This window comes from Apostichopus japonicus, chromosome 6, assembly GCF_037975245.1.
Source record: "Apostichopus japonicus isolate 1M-3 chromosome 6, ASM3797524v1, whole genome shotgun sequence".
Taxonomy (NCBI): domain Eukaryota; kingdom Metazoa; phylum Echinodermata; class Holothuroidea; order Aspidochirotida; family Stichopodidae; genus Apostichopus; species Apostichopus japonicus.
Window position 1 is genome coordinate 12,945,834 of NC_092566.1, and position 19,694 is coordinate 12,965,527.

A 19,694-nucleotide genomic window follows, 5' to 3' on the forward strand; every position below is an offset into this window, starting at 1 on the left:
CATATTTTAACTTAAGAAACCTTTATTATCAGCTATATGATACCAACCTTACATCACGGAGCCTTGGCCTGTGCCTTCTGGAATGTATTGTCAGCCATCCTTCGCCACGTACCAAGAATATATTATTTAATCATAATGACTATATCATTTATCGATTTTGACGATAACGTGTTAAACCTCTCATGTGAAGTTTTGACGAGTTCATAGGGCCTTAATCAACACCTTTTGCGTTAAATGCGTTATCAAATGGCGATATGATGCTTTTGATTCCCAAGCGTTACCGTTCGGTTAGTGTCCAGGTTCGTTGGCCTTAGAAACCGTTTTAACAGAGACAACTGTCGTAGCATATTTAAGATGATGATATTGAAGGTGTTTGAGTAACAGTTCTAACCATTTTACAATGAAGGCTATATATGCCTAGGTAAATAAATTAGTATTTTAACTGGAGTATTTAAAATGATAAAATAATTAGTTTATTATTCGTAGACAGAATTTTCCTCTAGAACATTCTTTGATTTACAGCTAACAGTTTGATTCAACATCTGTCGGCGAGAGCTAGTAAAGGTTATGAAAACATTCAAGTATTATCCAAAGTGTAGTTGAATTATAAAATATGTAACAGACGTCACGTTTGATCACTGTCGCCTAAGTAAGCCCCTGTGACTAACAACAAGCAGATCATGAAAACATAACCGGATTACAACTCGCTCGGGGACTTTACATCACAGCCAGTGGTTACAACGATCTATTGAGTTGTTTTTAAAGTGAGAGAGCGTTTATGAATCCTCAATATTTACAGTAAATAAATAACCCCAAATTGCAACTCTTGGCCAGACTCTCTGGGAAATCCATGGTCAGCTCGGTAAATGCAAAGTGCCCAACCAGACCGTCTTAAAAGCAGACGTCCATTCCCCTCTCACTCATTCGAAAATAAAGAATAGTCGTAGAACATTCTTTTACCCATTACTTCCTGTGTGTGATGCGATACAACATATTCACTTGGAGTATATGGAGTAATGGTTGAGGGAAATCCCATGTCCTAAATTGACCCCAATTCAAAGCTACCGTAGCTTGTAGCCTATATGTTAAAATAACATATACTTGTCCCATGTCATGCATGTAAGGTCATCCATTCGGAGTGCTATCACAAAACAACGGTTGGTTTCTAAGAAAGCGACAGATTGCAATTCATGCTCTCTCTTTAAGTGAAACTTATAAGAAGAGATAACATATTGTAACATTGAAGGTAACAGTCATTGCTACCTTGGCTGGACAAGACCTTAGATATACATAGGCGTGCTTTACCGATAACAAGAAGTCAGATACCTACCTACTCAGATACCTACCTACGACAAAATGAGACCGTTCTTATTTTCATGGATTTTATTCGTCAGCGTGATTGCGTTGTCAGGTGAGTTAACAGTGCCAACAGCACACCGTCTTTCCATCATCATTTTAGAAGATTCGACCAAGAGTCTTGATATAAAGAAAATATTAACAAAGACTGTTCCCCTCGCTATCTGTATTGCGGATATATCTATGCATTTTGTAATAAAGAAATGGCTGAGAATTAACTCAGTTTAAATCGTATATAACAACACTGCCAGATACACAACTGAAAGCTGAGCCTCCCAGAGAGAGTGAGGGCTGTAGTCGATTCCAGCAAGTAATAATGCTTTATAAAATAGGCAGGAACCTTAGCCATATAACTGCTCCATGATGGTCATTGTAAGCAAATCATAGGAAAGTTAAATATGATGACGTTGTTCGGATTTGTTTTATTTATTGTATGTCAAATTCATAATGTCTCTTTCTATTCTAATCTATTTTAGATATCTCGAATTCAATTTCAGATATCTGAAATAAAAAATTTCAGATATCTCGTATTAAATTTTAGATATCTCGAATTTGATTTCAGTTATCTGAAATAGAAGTTTAGATATCCGAGATAGAATTTTTAGATATCTGAAATAGAAGTTTAGATATCCGAAATAGAATTTTAGATATCTGAAATAGAATTTTAGACATCTAAAATAAGAAACAATTTAAGATATCTAAAACTCCCGATTAAATGTTAAAATGGCTTTCCATACGCGCGTATGGAAAGCCGTTTTAACATTTACCAAGGGATTTCAGATATCTCGAAATAATTTCAGATATCTCAAATTAAATTACAGATATCTCAAATTTATTTAAGATATCTACAAATAATTGCAGATATCTTTAAATCAATTTCAGATATCTCGAAATACCAGAGAATTTCAGATATCTGAAATTCTATTTCAGATATCTGAAATAGAATTTCAGATATCTGAAATAGAATTTCAGATATCTCGAATTCAATTTCAGATATCTGAAATAGAATTGCAGATATCTGAAATAGAATTGCAGATATCTCGAATTCGATTGCAGATTTCTCGAATTCAATTTTAGATATCTGAAATAGAATTTCAGATATCTCGAATTCAATTACAGATATCTCGAGTTCAATTCAGATATCTGAAATTCCCGACTAAATGTTAAAATGGCTTTCCATCGTGCCATTTTAACATTTAATCGGGATTTTCTGCATATGCATTTCAGATATCTGGAATTCAATTGCAGATATCTCGAATTCAATTTCAGATATCTCGAATTAGAATTGCAGATATCTTGAATTCAATTTCACAAATCTCGAATTCAATTTCAGATATCTCGAATTCAATTCAGATATCTTGAATTCAATTTCAGATATCTGAAATAGAATTTCAGATATCTCTAATTCAATTTCGGATATCTCGAATTTTATTTCAGATATCTGGATTAGAATTTCAGATATCTCGAAATCTATTTTAGATATCTCGAATTCAATTTTAGATATCTGAAATAAAATTAAAGATATCTCGAATTAAATTAAAGATATCTCGAATTTAATATTAGATATCTCGAATTAGAATTGCAGATATCTTGAATTCAATTTCACAAATCTCGAATTCAATTTCAGATATCTCGAATTCAAATCAGATATCTTGAATTCAATTTCAGATATCTGAAATAGAATTTAAGATATCTCTAATTCAATTTCGGATATCTCGAATTTTATTTCAGATATCTGGATTAGATTTTCAGATATCTCGAAATCTATTTTAGATATCTCGAATTCAATTTCAGATATCTGAAATAAAATTAAAGATATCTCGAATTAAATTAAAGATATCTCGAATTTAATATTAGATATCTAGAATAGAATTTTAGATATCTAAAATAAGAAACAATTTAAGATATCTTAAATTCCCGATTAAATGTTAAAATGGCTTTCCATACATAGGGAGGGAGATTATATTGTAGTGAGGCAATACTATCACGATGGATTTAGCTATTTTGATAGCGCGCCCTCACATTTTTAGTTCTTTTGGTGTACCCCTCTGAGACATAAAAGACCCTGCCTTTTGTTTTAGTATATCGGGGAAAAGGGAATTGATGACCAGTTTTCCACGTGGCTCAGCGAGATATAGAGTTTTATTTAACATCATCTTGTCTTTGTTTGATATCATACTCAAAATACGTTTTTTTCCTTGGAACTTACACTTGCCCTTATTTTTGCTTTACTGGAAAATCGCGACCTTCATATATTTTTTTATTATTTGCATATTGCGTTTTCATTATATATATGTTTGGACTTATATGTGGTGAATTGTCAAGAGGCCGTCTAAAATTTGGTGAGTTGCAGTTTAATGCCTCATTATTATCTCTTTTCCATAATACCTACGACCCATATCACTTTAAGTTTAAAGATATCATCCAATGGGATTTGGGATTCTGTGTATGATGATGTCAAATAGGTTTGCTATAACACTGTTACATTAATGTCTATGTTTGCTATAACACTGTTACATTAATGTCTATGTTTCATTTTGGATCTTTCTCAGAATGCTCCCCTTCTTTGTTTGGTCATTGTCCCGAGCCATGGACAATCCAATCAACTTCAAGATTTAAGAGGGTTTGGTGGAGTGCTCCTTCAGTTCGCCCCTATCTCGTCAGTGCTGTGCGGTAAGGTTGTGTATCATCGTTAAGAAGTGGTGTGGAGTGGTGTGGAGTAGTGTGGAGTGGTGTGGTGTGGTGTTGATTGGTGTGGTGTGGAGTGGAGTGGTGTGGTGTGGAATGGTGCTGCGTGGTGTTGAGGGGTGTTGAGTGATGTGGAGTGGAGTGGTGTGGAGTGGTGTAGAGTGGTGTGGAGTGGTGTGGTGGGGGCTGGGTTAGGTATATAATATACTTGGATAAAGAGCTAAGCCTTGATCAATACCACATTCAGAGATCAGATCGAAATCATTACTAACAATGCAATCAAAATATTTATCAAATCACAAAACAACATTGTGGGAAAATATGCGTAAAAAGGTGGAACGTTTCCTCGAAATTTATTTCAGATTGCATGAATTGGAAAGTTTTTAAATATGAAGAAATATTTTGAAGATACATACAATTTTGCCTCAGGTAGCGCCTGCGAGGGACTTACTCAGTGTACTAGTATTTAATGTACGATAGTGTAACATCACTAATGATTAGCCGAAAGGCCTCACACATCGGGTATCATAGATTAGTAGCAAATCTAAAATCCATCTAAAGCTTGGTCTATCAGATGGATATCTGGCCCTCCACCCCCTGTACCCAATATCTAAGGTTAATCTTGCTCCGTTTGAGTCGTACTAGAAGGCAGCCATTTTGTCAGAGTATTGCAATTATTAAAGTATAGTCTAATATCACTTAAATTTACCAGTTATTTCATGTAATTTCTAGTTAAGTTGATTGTTCATTTTATTAGTGATATATGCGTAAAAGTTGATATTGGGAAGACATAAAGATGGCGACTTCACTGTTTACTTGTTTCAGGCGATATGGTTTGCCTTCCGGATCACTATTTGAAGCAGGAGAACACTTAATAATCTATTTTGCAGCGGGTTTTGATGGGTCGAATTCCACTTGTGAGGTGACTTTTACCGTGGAAGGTACGTCCAAGGCACAGTGTACTTATTAGAGATGTGTAGCTTACTATATGCATACGTGTAATAAATACCTCTTTTTAAAGTTCTACAGTTCCTCGTCATATTTTCGATAACTGTCAGAAGCAGAAGCAGGAAGTTAATCAAAGCCTATAGTAAAACTAAGGCAGTATCTTGAAGAGCTCACCCCATGCCTCGTGTAGTTTGTCTTGCTAGAGATTGGCCCGTTCAGCTGACCTAACTGCAAATGCCAGAAAGACAAATATTGTTTGCAAAACTACGAGACTTTATGAGCAAGGTAGAATAGTTTTCTGATTTTCTCGTTTTTACACATAAAGTTGAAGATTTCCACTTGAAAAATCATAGCTTTCATGTTTGGACTTTTATGGTAGGTCCTTTGTTGATGTAGGATTAATTAACTAATTAAATGAATTAAAGTAATTAACACAATTGTTGTTTAATTTTAGTAACGGCGTGTCTTCCTCTTCCACGAATTGGTCGGTTAAATGTTCGCTGTACGAACGGTAACATCATTTCATCAAGATGTGATTTTGACTGTCCATATGGATATGAATTAGTCGGCGGAGAAGCGTCTACAACCTGTTCGGTAAACGCCACCTGGTCTCCTGCGACGTTTCCTATCTGTCGAAGTAAGCACCAAAATGAGAAATTAACATTGATGTTCTGTTCCTAAAATACAGATTTCAGTTTACCCGTGGTGTCAGTGAGTCCTTTTGTCTGAGTCCCAAATACTTTCAAGTACTTAAGGTTCCTAGTACCACATTACAGTTTTTTGATATCCGACTACCAAATACAAGTCTCAGTAATCATCGTCTAGTAAACCAATACAGAGTACGAACTATAGTTAATGGTTGTTGTTATTGAAGGTAATTTAAGGTCAGAAGATCATTTCGAGCACTCTTAATTAATATCACTTTAGCCTATACAGGAACATTACGCTTTCCCACAATGCACAGATATTGCGTACAACCTTTGTACAGTTGTGCCCGAAATGTTCAACAGGAGCTGAGGCATGTATTTTTAGGCAACATTACTTCTGTAGAATATGGAATGCAAAAATGTTGTGGAATCGTATTTTCATCGTCAAGAGAAGAAAATTGAATATATGTCTTACTTTGTATGTAAAAGACCCATATTGAGTCAATGAAGCCTGCTGTTTGTAGTCGAGGTCAAAGATCAGAGTTGAAACTGATATGTAAACCTCGTGTAAAACTTGAATGTCTCATATTATATCGACGTAGCGTATTGTTTTTATTGAAGGTCAAAGGTCATTAGTAGGTTAGAAGAGGTCAAAATATAAACACGAAGGGACCTTGGTGGATTCTCAGTTTGGCCGGGGTGTAGCCGCGGATGCCTTACATTGGTTATATGAAGTTCGGTGTTATATAGTGAATATCAAAGGTCATATGAAGACCTGATAGGTCAACATGTGAAAACCTTGTTCGTATATCTCAAGATGGTAACTTGGGTAGTTTTCATTCAGTATGAGCCTATGAGGATGTCTCATAGAGTAAACAATCCTCATAATTCGTACAGAATGCATGCACATGTTCAGTGGAGATCAGAGGTTATTTAAGCGCAACAGTACATAAGCGGGAAATCTCGCATTCCCTCAAGAGGGGTAAGTTCAATTATATCTGATATCTAAAGTAAAAAAAAAAAAATTTAAAACAACAAAAACTTAAAAACCTCAATGCTTTTTTTCGTTTGTCTGGGGTTATAAGTACTTGTAAAGCACCGTACTTGTCCAGAGTGATGTTGCCTTTGTAGACGCACTGCTATCCTCAAGGGCGTAGGAACCGGGGGGCTGGGGGCGCCAGCCCCCCCCCCCAGTGAAAAATGTGGAGGGGGGCGGACCACCAAATTGCATCTAAGGCCAGCTGAAAATACAAAATTAAGTTTACAAAATGGAGTAGGTATTGAAATGTGCTATATTGCACCAAATTGCATCTGAGGCCACCTGGAAATGCAAAATTTTCCAAAGGGGAGGGGGACACCCCCTCCCATTACACCTTAGATCTTGTCGTTTTATTCATGTTTGAGTCAAAATTGAAAACTTTTAAAATCTCTCTAATAATACAACTTTGAGATACAGTGATGTTTAAAATACATCCCTCATAAAATTCTTGTCATATTTTAGGTCCCTTCTTGAAAGAAAAAAGCAGTTATTAGTATAAACGAATATTCTTTCTGTTTTTCTTCCCATTTGAAGGACATTAGATTCTACGGTAGTCGTTGAGACTACATATATAAACGTCGGGATGTACTATTAGTTCTTATAAATTTTTTATCACTTTAAAAGGGTATTGAAGTCAGGTGAAAATGCCAGAAAGTCATATTTGAATGTTGGACGGATTAATGAAACTTTATATTTGTGCCTCAAATGGAACATTTTTTTTAAGACCATTAACCTTGTGGTATTAGTCAATTTGAGTCAACATTGAGAACTTTAAAATCTCTCTAAAAATACAAATTTTGGATACAGCGATGTTCAAAATACATCCCTAATAAAATACTTGTCGTATTTTTGGTGACCCTTCATGAAAGAAAAGCGAATTATAAGTAAAACAAATATTTTTTTTCTGTTTTTCTTTCCATTGAAGGACATTATAAAATGTTCAACTTACATCCCTGATATAATTCTAGTCAGATTTTAGATCCCTTCTTAAACACAAACAATTATTATAGTATAAACAAATATATTCTTTTTGTTTTTCGTTCCATTTGAAGGACATTAGACTCTTCGGTGGTCGTTGAGAAGTCAGAGATGGATTCCTAAATTTGAAATCTGTAACAGATTTACGATACTACGATGTTTAATTTACATTGCTGAAAAATGTTGTAATATTTTATGTCCCTTCTTTAAAAAAAAAAACAGTTATTAGTATAAAAATATATTATTTCTGTTTGAAGACATTAGACTCTACGGTAGTCGTTGAGAAGTCAGAGAAAAATTTATGACAAATTTATGACAAAATTATGAGATCTCTTCATTAAACAAACAATTATTTCATTTAAAGATAAACACGAAGAGACCTTGGAGGATTTCCCTTCTTTGTTTGGTCATTGTCCCGAGCCATGGACAATCCAATCAACTTCAAGATTTAAGAGGGTTTGGTGGAGTGCTCCTTCAGTTCGCCCCAATCTCGTCAGTGCTGTGCGGTAAGGTTGTGTATCATCGTTAAGAAGTGGTGTGGAGTGGTCTGGAGTAGTGTGGAGTGGTGTGGAGTGATGTGGTGTGGTGTTGAGTGGTGTGGTGTGGTGTGGAATGGTGCTGCGTGGTGTTGAGTGGTGTTGAGTGGTGTGGAGTGGAGTGGTGTGGAGTGGTGTAGAGTGGTGTGGAGTGGTGTGGTGGGGGCTGGGTTAGGTATATAATATACTTGGATAAAGAGCTAAGCCTTGATCAATACCACATTCAGAGATCAGATCGAAATCATTACTAACAATGCAATCAAAATATTTATCAAATCACAAAACAACATTGTGGGAAAATATGCGTAAAAAGGTGGAACGTTTCCTCGAAATTTATTTCAGATTGCATGAATTGGAAAGTTTTTAAATATGAAGAAATATTTTGAAGATACATACAATTTTGCCTCAGGTAGCGCCTGCGAGGGACTTACTCAGTGTTTACTCAGTGTACTAATATTTAATGTACGATAGTGTAACATCACTAATGATTAGCCGAAAGGCCTCACACATCGGGTATCATAGATTAGTAGCAAATCTAAAATCCATCTAAAGCTTGGTCTATCAGATGGATATCTGGCCCTCCACCCCCTGTACCCTATATCTAAGGTTAATCTTGCTCCGTTTGAGTCGTACTAGAAGGCAGCCATTTTGTCAGAGTATTGCAATTATTAAAGTATAGTCTAAATTCACTTAAATTTACCAGTTATTTCATGTAATTTCTAGTTAAGTTGATTGTTCATTTTATTAGTGATATATGCGTAAAAGTTGATATTGGGAAGACATAAAGATGGCGACTTCACTGTTTACTTGTTTCAGGAGATATGGTTTGCCTTCCGGATCACTATTTGAAGCAGGAGAACACTTAATAATCTATTTTGCAGCGGGTTTTGATGGGTCGAATTCCACTTGTGAGGTGACTTTTACCGTGGAAGGTACGTCCAAGGCACAGTGTACTTATTAGAGATGTGTAGCTTACTATATGCATACGTGTAATAAATACCTCTTTTTAAAGTTCTACAGTTCCTCGTCATATTTTCGATAACTGTCAGAAGCAGAAGCAGGAAGTTAATCAAAGCCTATAGTAAAACTAAGGCAGTATCTTGAAGAGCTCACCCCATGCCTCGTGTAGTTTGTCTTGCTAGAGATTGGCCCGTTCAGCTGACCTAACTGCAAATGCCAGAAAGACAAAAATTGTTTGCAAAACTACGAGACTTTATGAGCAAGGTAGAATAGTTTTCTGATTTTCTCGTTTTTACACATAAAGTTGAAGATTTCCACTTGAAAAATCATAGCTTTCATGTTTGGACTTTTATGGTAGGTCCTTTGTTGATGTAGGATTAATTAACTAATTAAAATGAATTAAAGTAATTAACACAATTTTTTTTTATTTTAGTAACGGCGTGTCTTCCTCTTCCACGAATTGGTCGGTTAAATGTTCGCTGTACGAACGGTAACATCATTTCATCAAGATGTGATTTTGACTGTCCATATGGATATGAATTAGTCGGCGGAGAAGCGTCTACAACCTGTTCGGTAAACGCCACCTGGTCTCCTGCGACGTTTCCTGTCTGTCGAAGTAAGCACCAAAATGAGAAATTTACATTGATGTTCTGTTCCTAAAATACAGATTTCAGTTTACCCGTGGTGTCAGTGAGTCCTTTTGTCTGAGTCCCAAATACTTTCAAGTACTTAAGGTTCCTAGTACCACATTACAGTTTTTTGATATCCGACTACCAAATACAAGTCTCAGTAATCATCGTCTAGTAAACCAATACAGAGTACGAACTATAATGGTTAATGGTTGTTGTTATTGAAGGTAATTTAAGGTCAGAAGATCATTTCGAGCACTCTTAATTAATATCACTTTAGCCTATACAGGAACATTACGCTTTCCCACAATGCACATGTATTGCGTACAACCTTTGTACAGTTGTGCCCGGAATGTTCAACAGGAGCTGAGGCATGTATTTTTAGGCAACATTTACTTCTGTAGAATATGGAATGCAAAAATGTTGTGGAATCGTATTTTCATCGTCAAGAGAAGAAAATTGAATATATGTTTTACTTTGTATGTAAAAGACCCATATTGAGTCAATGAAGCCTGCTGTTTGTAGTCGAGGTCAAAGATCAGAGTTGAAACTGATATGTAAACCTCGTGTAAAACTTGAATGTCTCATATTATATCGACGTAGCGTATTGTTTTTATTGAAGGTCAAAGGTCATTAGTAGGTTAGAAGAGGTCAAAATATAAACACGAAGGGACCTTGGTGGATTCTCAGTTTGGCCGGGGTGTAGCCGCGGATGCCTTACATTGGTTATATGAAGTTCGGTGTTATATAGTGAATATCAAAGGTCATATGAAGACCTCATAGGTCAACATGTGAAAACCTTGTTCGTATATCTCAAGATGGTAACTTGGGTGGTTCTCATTCAGTATGAGCCTATGAGGATGTCTCATAGAGTAAACAATCCTCATAATTCGTAAAGAATGCATGCACATGTTCAGTGGAGATCAGAGGTTATTTAAGCGCAACAGTACATAAGCGGGAAATCTCGCATTCCCTCAAGAGGGGTAAGTTCAATTATATCTGATATCTAAAGTAAAAAAAAAAAGAATTTAAAACAACAAAAACTTAAAAACCTCAATGCTTTTTTTCGTTTGTCTGGGGTTATAAGTACTTGTAAAGCACCGTACTTGTCCAGAGTGATGTTGCCTTTGTGCACGCACTGCTATCCTCAAGGGCGTAGGAACCGGGGGGCTGGGGGCGCCAGCCCCCCCCCCCCCAGTGAAAAGTGTGGAGAGGGGCGGACCACCAAATTGCATCTAAGGCCATGTGAAAATACAAAATTAAGTTTACAAAATGGAGTAGGTATTGAAATGTGCTATATTGCACCAAATTGCATCTGAGGCCACCTGGAAATGCAAAATTTTCCAAAGGGGAGGGGGACACCCCCTCCCATTACACCTTAGATCTTGTCGTTTTATTCATGTTTGAGTCAAAATTGAAAACTTTTAAAATCTCTCTAATAATACAACTTTGAGATACAGTGATGTTTAAAATACATCCCTCATAAAATTCTTGTCATATTTTAGGTCCCTTCTTGAAAGAAAAAAGCAGTTATTAGTATAAACGAATATTCTTTCTGTTTTTCTTCCCATTTGAAGGACATTAGATTCTACGGTAGTCGTTGAGACTACATATATGAACGTCGGGATGTACTATTAGTTCTTATAAATTTTTTATCACTTTAAAAGGGTATTGAAGTCAGGTGAAAATGCCAGAAAGTCATATTTGAATGTTGGACGGATTAATGAAACTTTATATTTGTGCCTCAAATGGAACATTTTTTTAAGACCATTAACCTTGTGGTATTAGTCAATTTGAGTCAACATTGAAAACTTTAAAATCTCTCTAAAAATACAAATTTTGGATACAGCGATGTTCAAAATACATCCCTAATAAAATACTTGTCGTATTTTTGGTGACCCTTCATGAAAGAAAAGCGAATTATAAGTAAAACAAATATTTTTTTTCTGTTTTTCTTTCCATTGAAGGACATTATAAAATGTTCAACATACATCCCTGATATAATTCTAGTCAGATTTTAGATCCCTTCTTAAACACAAACAATTATTATAGTATAAACAAATATATTCTTTTTGTTTTTCGTTCCATTTGAAGGACATTAGACTCTTCGGTGGTCGTTGAGAAGTCAGAGATGGATTCCTAAATTTGAAATCTGTAACAGATTTACGATACTACGATGTTTAATTTACATTGCTGAAAAATGTTGTAATATTTTATGTCCCTTCTTTAAAAAAAAAAAACAGTTATTAGTATAAAAATATATTATTTCTGTTTGAAGACATTAGACTCTACGGTAGTCGTTGAGAAGTCAGAGAAAAATTTATGACAAATTTATGACAAAATTATGAGATCTCTTCATTAAACAAACAATTATTTCACTTTAATTATTACACACAAAAGTAAGCTTAATTCATGAAACTTCATATTTGTGGCTGAAATTAACATTCCTCTAATACTAGACAGTCTTATGGTTTTATCAATTTTGAGTAACAATTAAAATTAATAATTAGCAGACGAAACGGGTCGGAAATAAATTGATATTTTTGATATTGGATAGCCTGCTTAGGTTTATATCACGGTGTGATCTCAGGCTGATATCAGAAGGTTTTTCCCATCCGCCAAACTAGGCATCAACGAGATTTAGTCCTTCATTTTTCCTACTCATTTCCGAATGAGAAAAAAAAATCTCATTTGGAGCACCAAATTGGAACAAAATTATATACAAAATGGAGTGGGTGGGTTGAAGTGTGCTATATTGCACAAGATTGCATCTGAGGCCACCTGCAAATGCAAAAAAAAATCCAAAATCCAAAATCCTTAGACCCCTCCCCCAGGCCGGCCATCAGTCTTCATGTGGTATGTCTCGCTAGAGGTTGGCCCGTTCAGCTGACCTAACTGCAAAAGCCAGAAAGACAAAAATTGTTTGCAAAACTACGAGACTTTATGAGCAAGGTAGAATAGTTTTCTGATTTTCTCGTTTTTACACATGAAGTTGATGATTTCCACTTGAAATATCATAGCTTTAATGTTTGGACTTTAATGGTAGGTCCTTTGTTGATGTAGGATTAATTAAAGTAATTAACACAATTGTTGTTTGATTTTAGTAATGGCGTGTCTTCCTCTTCCACGAATTGGTCGGTTAAATGTTCGCTGTACGAACGGTAACATCATTTCATCAAGATGTGATTTTGACTGTCCATATGGATATGAATTAGTCGGCGGAGAAGCGTCTACAACCTGTTCGGTAAACGCCAGCTGGTCTCCTGCGACGTTTCCTATCTGTCGAAGTAAGCACCAAAATGAGAAATTAACATTGATGTTCTGTTCCTTAAATACAGATTTCAGTTTACCCGTGGTGTCAGTGAGTCATTTTGTCTGAGTCCCAAATACTTTCAAGTACTTAAGGTTCCTAGTACCACATTACAGTTTTTTGATATCCGACTACCAAATACAAGTCTCAGTAATCATCGTCTAGTAAACCAATACAGAGTACGAACTATAGTTAATGGTTGTTGTTATTGAAGGTAATTTAAGGTCAGAAGATCATTTCGAGCACTCTTAATTAATATCACTTTAGCCTATACAGGAACATTACGCTTTCCCACAATGCACAGATATTGCGTACAACCTTTGTACAGTTGTGCCCGGAATGTTCAACAGGAGCTGAGACATGTATTTTTAGGCAACATTACTTCTGTAGAATATGGAATGCAAAAATGTTGTGGAATCGTATTTTCATCGTCAAGAGAAGAAAATTGAATATATGTCTTACTTTGTATGTAAAAGACCCATATTGAGTCAATGAAGCCTGCTGTTTGTAGTCGAGGTCAAAGATCAGAGTTGAAACTGATATGTAAACCTCGTGTAAAACTTGAATGTCTCATATTATATCGACGTAGCGTATTGTTTTTATTGAAGGTCAAAGGTCATTAGTAGGTTAGAAGAGGTCAAAATATAAACACGAAGGGACCTTGGTGGATTCTCAGTTTGGCCTGGGTCTAGCCGCGGATGCCTTACATTGGTTATATGAAGTTCGGTGTTATATAGTGAATATCAAAGGTCATATGAAGACCTCATAGGTCAACATGTGAAAACCTTGTTCGTATATCTCAAGATGGTAACTTGGGTGGTTCTCATTCAGTATGAGCCTATGAGGATGTCTCATAGAGTAAACAATCCTCATAATTCGTACAGAATGCATGCACATGTTCAGTGGAGATCAGAGGTTATTTAAGCGCAAGAGTACATAAGCGGGAAATCTCGCATTCCCTCAAGAGGGGAAACTTCAGTTATATTTGATATCTAAAATTTAAAAAAAAAAAAATTAAAACAACAAAAACTTAAAAACCTCAATGCTTTTTTCGTTTGTCTGGGGTTATAAGTGCTTGTAAAGCACCGTACTTGTCCAGAGTGATGTTGCCTTTGTGGACGCACTGCTATCCTTACGCATGCAACGTACTTGTACATCTCGTTATTTTCTTCAGTAATCTACCAATACTTTGTCATATTTATATCATCAGATCCAGTCGTTCTTTATTGATTTTCAGTTGTTATATGTCCGAGTCTCCACCCGCCAAGAAACAGCATAATGAGGTGCAGCAGCACTTACTTGCGACAGGGAACGTACTGCTTGTTTACATGCGTAGCCGGATACCAAAGGAGCGGAAGTGATTTGCGAAAGTGTGTTGCACGAAATTGGACAGGAACACCCACAATATGTGAAGGTTTGACTTTTATCGAACAAAATGTCGAGTTTTCTATTTTCCGTTGTTTTTAAGTTGCGAGTTTTACTATCACGCACAGACGCAAATACGCGACGAACTATTTGCAACGGTCATATGTCGGCATGCTGGCACAACAATGTCATTTTAGAATCAGAAATGGAATTTGTCAGACACAACATAAAAATCAGCTAAAGGAAACGCACTGGTATGTTCCTTAATCATTAAGACTTTGTGCAATAAAACAATTGAGAAATTAATCAATAACGCTTAAATCGAATTTCTACACAATTTGGACTATACCAACATTCTGTAGAAAAGACTACACAGTCAGGTATCGCACTTGGGTTTGCTAGTTCAGCTTCTCTCGGTCTACAGAAAAGAATCATTAAAGAATTCTAACCTTGAACATTTTGTTTCAAAGATCGTCAACCACCTACTATTCATCGATGTCCACTGAACTTCCGAGTAAATACTGACTACGGCGCATCGTCGTCAAGAGTTGACTACCCATCACCGTTTGTTATGGACAAAACTGGAGAAGTTTTGCGGCTTACTACCGGCCAAGTACCCGGATCTAGGTTTCACATCGGGTCGAATCTAGTGGAGTATACAGCTGAAGATGCAGCAGGCAATACAGCCAAGTGTAGGTTTTACGTGCATGTCACAGGTGTGTATATACGTGTGGGTGCATCTGTGTTTGTATATTTCCTTTTACGCCCTATTATCTCAGCCAGATAGGTGGGTTAATCATTTATGCCGAGACCATACTGTTATGCATAGTATTGTTTGCCTTTCTGCCAGAAATTGCATCAATACACAGAAAAATAGTATCCACCTAATGAATTACGACATTGGGTGCATGACCCATCATTCACCACAATTTCTTTAGGTAAAAAGTTAGCGTAGAAAGTGCACCAACGTAGAAAATTACCATCTGAAAATGAAATCAGCAACTGTTTTCGAGTGGACTGTTTGAATTTAACCTTGTTTAATCTGAACTTGAGAGGACGTATAGAGGTATAGGTATATGGAATAAAATCAGGCAATGAGTAGCTTATTATTTCATAAACCTCGGAAACCCCAACAAAGTCTTGATTTGGTTTCTCTTTCTGCTATTTTAAAAGACAACCAACCTCCTCGTTTCCAATACTGTCCGGCCCCCATATTTCGCTACCCGTCCACTGATTCACCTGTGGCAGTAGTTCATTACACTACACCTATGGCCACGGATAATTCGTCACCGAATCCCATCAACGTTACAAGGATACTTGGTCTGGCCTCTGGTTCCACCTTCCCTCCAGGAGTACATCTGATACAGTACAGTGCAAGTGATGCTACAGGAAATTATGCCAAATGCATATTTCATATTGTCGTTAGAGGTAAAACAGCTGTTTTGTGTCTGTGTGTATCGATATTTGGTCATTACTTTTAATATGAGCGTGTATCGTACTACGAACGTTGTAAACAGATACATAGGCCTACTGCATCACGTCCTTTAACAGAAAGTAATTACCATTGTGGAGGAATATAGTTTTAATGGTTTAAAACAGTTACATCGGAGCATTATGTCATCGCTTACCTTGGACAGCTTAAATTGCTGGAACTGTTTTGAATTAGGTTATTATAAATAGTTCTTTCTTCTTTAATTTTATTCCCTCCTTTTCGTCTCCTCATTTGACTCATTTACGAAAGCTTTTTTTTTTAAATACTTTTGGCAGCCACATCTTGTAAAGCCCTTGAAGAGCATGATTCCCTGAAAAGGACCTGCTCACGTATGCCACCATATCAGACCGGTTCGTGGTGTGACTTCAGTTGCATGGGAGGGAAGGTCCTTGTTGGAAGTCCAACGCGAACATGCACCCAAGACGGATGGAGTGGAATTCCTGCAATATGCATCAGTAAGATTAAAGATACAATTCAAATGCCTGTAACATATTTAAGTTAAACAATTTAAATTACAAATACCATAAACAGGCAGTGGCGTAGGAAGGTACTTTTGAGTGGGGGGGGGGGGGCTGAAGACTGATGGCCGGCCTGGGGGAGGGGTCTAAGGGGAGGGGGTGTCCCCCTCCCCGTTGGATTTTTTTTTGCATTTCCAGGTGGCCTCAGATGCAATTTGGTGCAATATAGAACACTTCAACACCCACTCCATTTTGTAAGAATTTTGCATTTTCACCTGGACTTAGATGCAATTTGGTGCTTCAAATGAGATTTTTTTCTCATTTGGAAATGAAAAGGGGGTTTTCTGACTTGCGGAGCGGGGGGCGGAACGATACTTCCGCCCCCATATTTTTCACTGGTGGGCTGGCGCCCCCCGGTTCCTACGCCCTTGTAAACAGGTTACATGAAGCCATTTGAATGTTCGACGAACGTAATCACACACCCACAATACATGCTCATAGAGTTTTAGTAGTTAATTAACCAGTTAAATCCTGTGTACATGCGACATGGTACTTACCGTACTGCTCGTTTACATGTGTTGCCTGATACTAAAGGAATCAAAAGTGTTCTAAATCACTTTTCATTGATCTGACAAAAGGCGGACCTATTAAATCTTTGTAGTAAATTGCTCCAAAATTATTGAGAAAAAATACTTATAGTTATGTCCAAAAATCTTGACATGCGGGTCAATTCAAGGACAACATCCCTTCTTATACGTAGGAAGGATAGGCGTTTCTTCTTACATTTTTAAAATGCTTTCACATACGTAATCACAGGAAGATTCAAAATATCCTGCAACAATTGATTACATTTTGTGTTATTGCAAAGCTCTGTTTATTCACTATTATCTATTGATGTATTTTTCTGCCTTGTAGATGACGTCAGTGGGGCATTTCTCAATGTGATGGAAGGAGCCTTGCCAGAACCAGTCGGAACAGATATGCCAGATGAATATCAAACAATTACTATCCTTGCTGATTTTGTTTACGTGACTTAGATATTCGTCAAATTACATCTGGCATCAGCCTATAGACATGAATTGTCTAGGCCACTGAGATTAACATTAAGAGTCGTTTAGTCTAAATTTTTAAACTGCCTTATATATGCATTTAATCCTATGAATTGAGTTCGAATGTATATTATTACGGGGACAAGTCACCAACAAACATTAACTGGGTTATTACGAGCACATCTTGCTCGAGTAAAGTAAATATTTGACATAACAGTTTTCTAGTGAACTCTCAGCATTACATCCAAAAACCTAACTGTTGGCGAACCCCACTGAAAGCAACTGTCGACGTACTAAAAATGTTAAGAAAACCACCGCGGGTGTTACTCAATTAAGACTTCCATGGAATATAAAAAAATGTCAGAAATTCGGCCAACTTTGACCTCCGTTGGTCTCGTACTCTCGTATATAGTACAGTATACAGTAGTATAGCATAGATTCGAAAATTCAAAACGTGGTTTATTTTTATGTAAGTAAGATCTTACGAATAATATACTGCAAACATATTCTGTCCTAAGAAATTGGAAATCCAACGTTGGGTCATGTTCTGAGGTTCTTGTTATGAAACAAGAAATCCAAGAATAGTCTTATATAGCATTACACTGGGAATGTATCCAACTGTCACAACTGAAGCAAATCAGGGCTACAGATATCGTTCACCATATGTATAACACTTTCTTAACAGAGCCCTATAATTTGACAGAAGGTCAACTTCTCACAGTACCGTACATCCTCCAATTGTGTCTGTTTATTCTGCCAAATTCACATTGCGGCAGAGGACATTCGTGAAGTGTTTCCTCAGGAACCATGTGATCGCTCTCACATATTCTTGCCAAATAAAACAAAAGCAAAGGGAGGGGGGGGGGAGTTATCGGGATATAAAATAATACATCTAGAATTCATATATCCAGCAGATTTATCTAATTTTGTGCGAGTTTCTTTATAGATGGTGCAACCATTGTTACTAAGCTACTTGTTGTGTATCTATAGTGATCTAGTGATCAGGGGCGGCGATAGAGGGTTCAATGGTGAGGGAAGGGCGCAAAGGTTGAGTTAATTTGAGGTGGCGAACCATAAAGTTAAGATCTGCAGTCCCATCGATTGCCTTATAGTGTGTTTATATATATATATATGTATATATATATATATATATATATATATATATATATATATATATATATATATATATATAGAAACCGTTTTTCAACTAAAAGTTTTGTTAACATCATTAAATATGCCCTAATCCTATCGTTATAATAACGAACACATTTCGAACCATTTCAGGAAGTATGGTAAACAATCTTTAGCATTTTTATTGAGGATAGGCCTATAAACCTACCACACATTCTTTGAGAGTAGGCCTAGTACCCTACCACACATTCATTGAAGGTAGGCCTATACCCTACCACACTTGGTCAATCTTCATTTCCTCTATTTAAGGGTAGGTTGGATGGAAACCAAACGACAGGCTATATAGTTTCAAACAGTCGTATCTATTTTGATCTTTGAAATCTATTACTTTTTCCATGTTTTCAATTTGATTGCTTTGAATTGTAAACCCCTTAAACTGTTTGTTACGCTTTCATTAAAGGTGAAACTTCTTAAATTTTGTCAAGTTTATTTCCTTATTTATATATTTATTTAATGGTATCGTTTGTTGAAGAAAACCTTGTTTAAAGTTTACAAACTATTGTGAATTAGATGCATGATATATATATATATATATATATATATATATATATATATATATATATATATATATATATATATATATATATGGTTCCAAACATTATTCACCTTGTCTAACTTTGTCCTCGTAAACTCTTGTAAACAGAATGCAAAAATAGAAATAACAACGTTGACTGATGAATGACTGACTAATGATGAATTAAGAAATGCTATGTTATATGGGCACCAACAATTTAAGCAGGGACATAATATTTGGGACCTATGTACTGTAAATTGTGATTTTGTTTTATATTGAAAGTAGATATTTCGAAAATTATAAATCGTTCATACCAACCCACTTCACCCCCCCCCCCCTCCACTCCCACTCAACCCCGCCTCAACCAAGTGGACCAATTTGGTCTCCGAGTCTCGTAACCCAAGCAGTAAAGATACAGTTGCTCGAGTAAAATGAATAATGTTGATTTATAAGCAAACGCATAGGTCAAACAGTCACAATGTTTCATAACTTTTAACAAATCTTTGCTGTTTTTGTGTAGTATCTGGAAATCTT

The 19,694-nt window shown here is 36.2% G+C and overlaps 1 protein-coding gene across 3 annotated transcripts; it reads left to right on the plus strand.

The window, feature by feature from the left end:
- Window positions 1–1,137: 1,137 nt before the first annotated feature.
- Window positions 1,138–18,557, plus strand: LOC139969024 (sushi, von Willebrand factor type A, EGF and pentraxin domain-containing protein 1-like). 3 transcript variants are annotated; one of them, XM_071973720.1, is made up of 13 exons: window positions 1,138–1,411; window positions 3,909–4,029; window positions 4,870–4,985; window positions 5,447–5,629; window positions 8,021–8,162; window positions 9,009–9,124; window positions 9,586–9,768; window positions 12,886–13,068; window positions 14,329–14,505; window positions 14,927–15,172; window positions 15,630–15,884; window positions 16,224–16,403; window positions 17,322–18,557. In XM_071973720.1, the coding sequence occupies exons 1-13, from the start codon at window positions 1,357–1,359 to the stop codon at window positions 17,441–17,443; spliced, it is 2,079 nt and encodes a 692-aa protein (XP_071829821.1). In that variant the 5' UTR covers window positions 1,138–1,356; the 3' UTR covers window positions 17,444–18,557. The 3 variants fall into 3 exon arrangements, with proteins under 3 accessions (XP_071829821.1, XP_071829822.1, XP_071829823.1); XM_071973721.1 differs by lacking the exons at window positions 8,021–8,162; window positions 9,009–9,124; XM_071973722.1 differs by lacking the exons at window positions 4,870–4,985; window positions 5,447–5,629; window positions 8,021–8,162 and having other exon boundaries at window positions 1,139–1,411.
- The last annotated feature ends 1,137 nt before the right edge of the window (window positions 18,558–19,694 follow it).

Coding starts and splice junctions, on each gene's coding strand:
- LOC139969024 (XM_071973720.1), top strand. CDS start 1,357: ATGAGACCGTTCTTATTTTCATGGATTTTATTCGTCAGCGTGATTGCG. Junction 4,030..4,869: donor TATCTCGTCAGTGCTGTGCG/GTAAGGTTGTGT, acceptor TACTTGTTTCAG/GCGATATGGTTTGCCTTCCG. Junction 4,986..5,446: donor GGTGACTTTTACCGTGGAAG/GTACGTCCAAGG, acceptor GTTTAATTTTAG/TAACGGCGTGTCTTCCTCTT.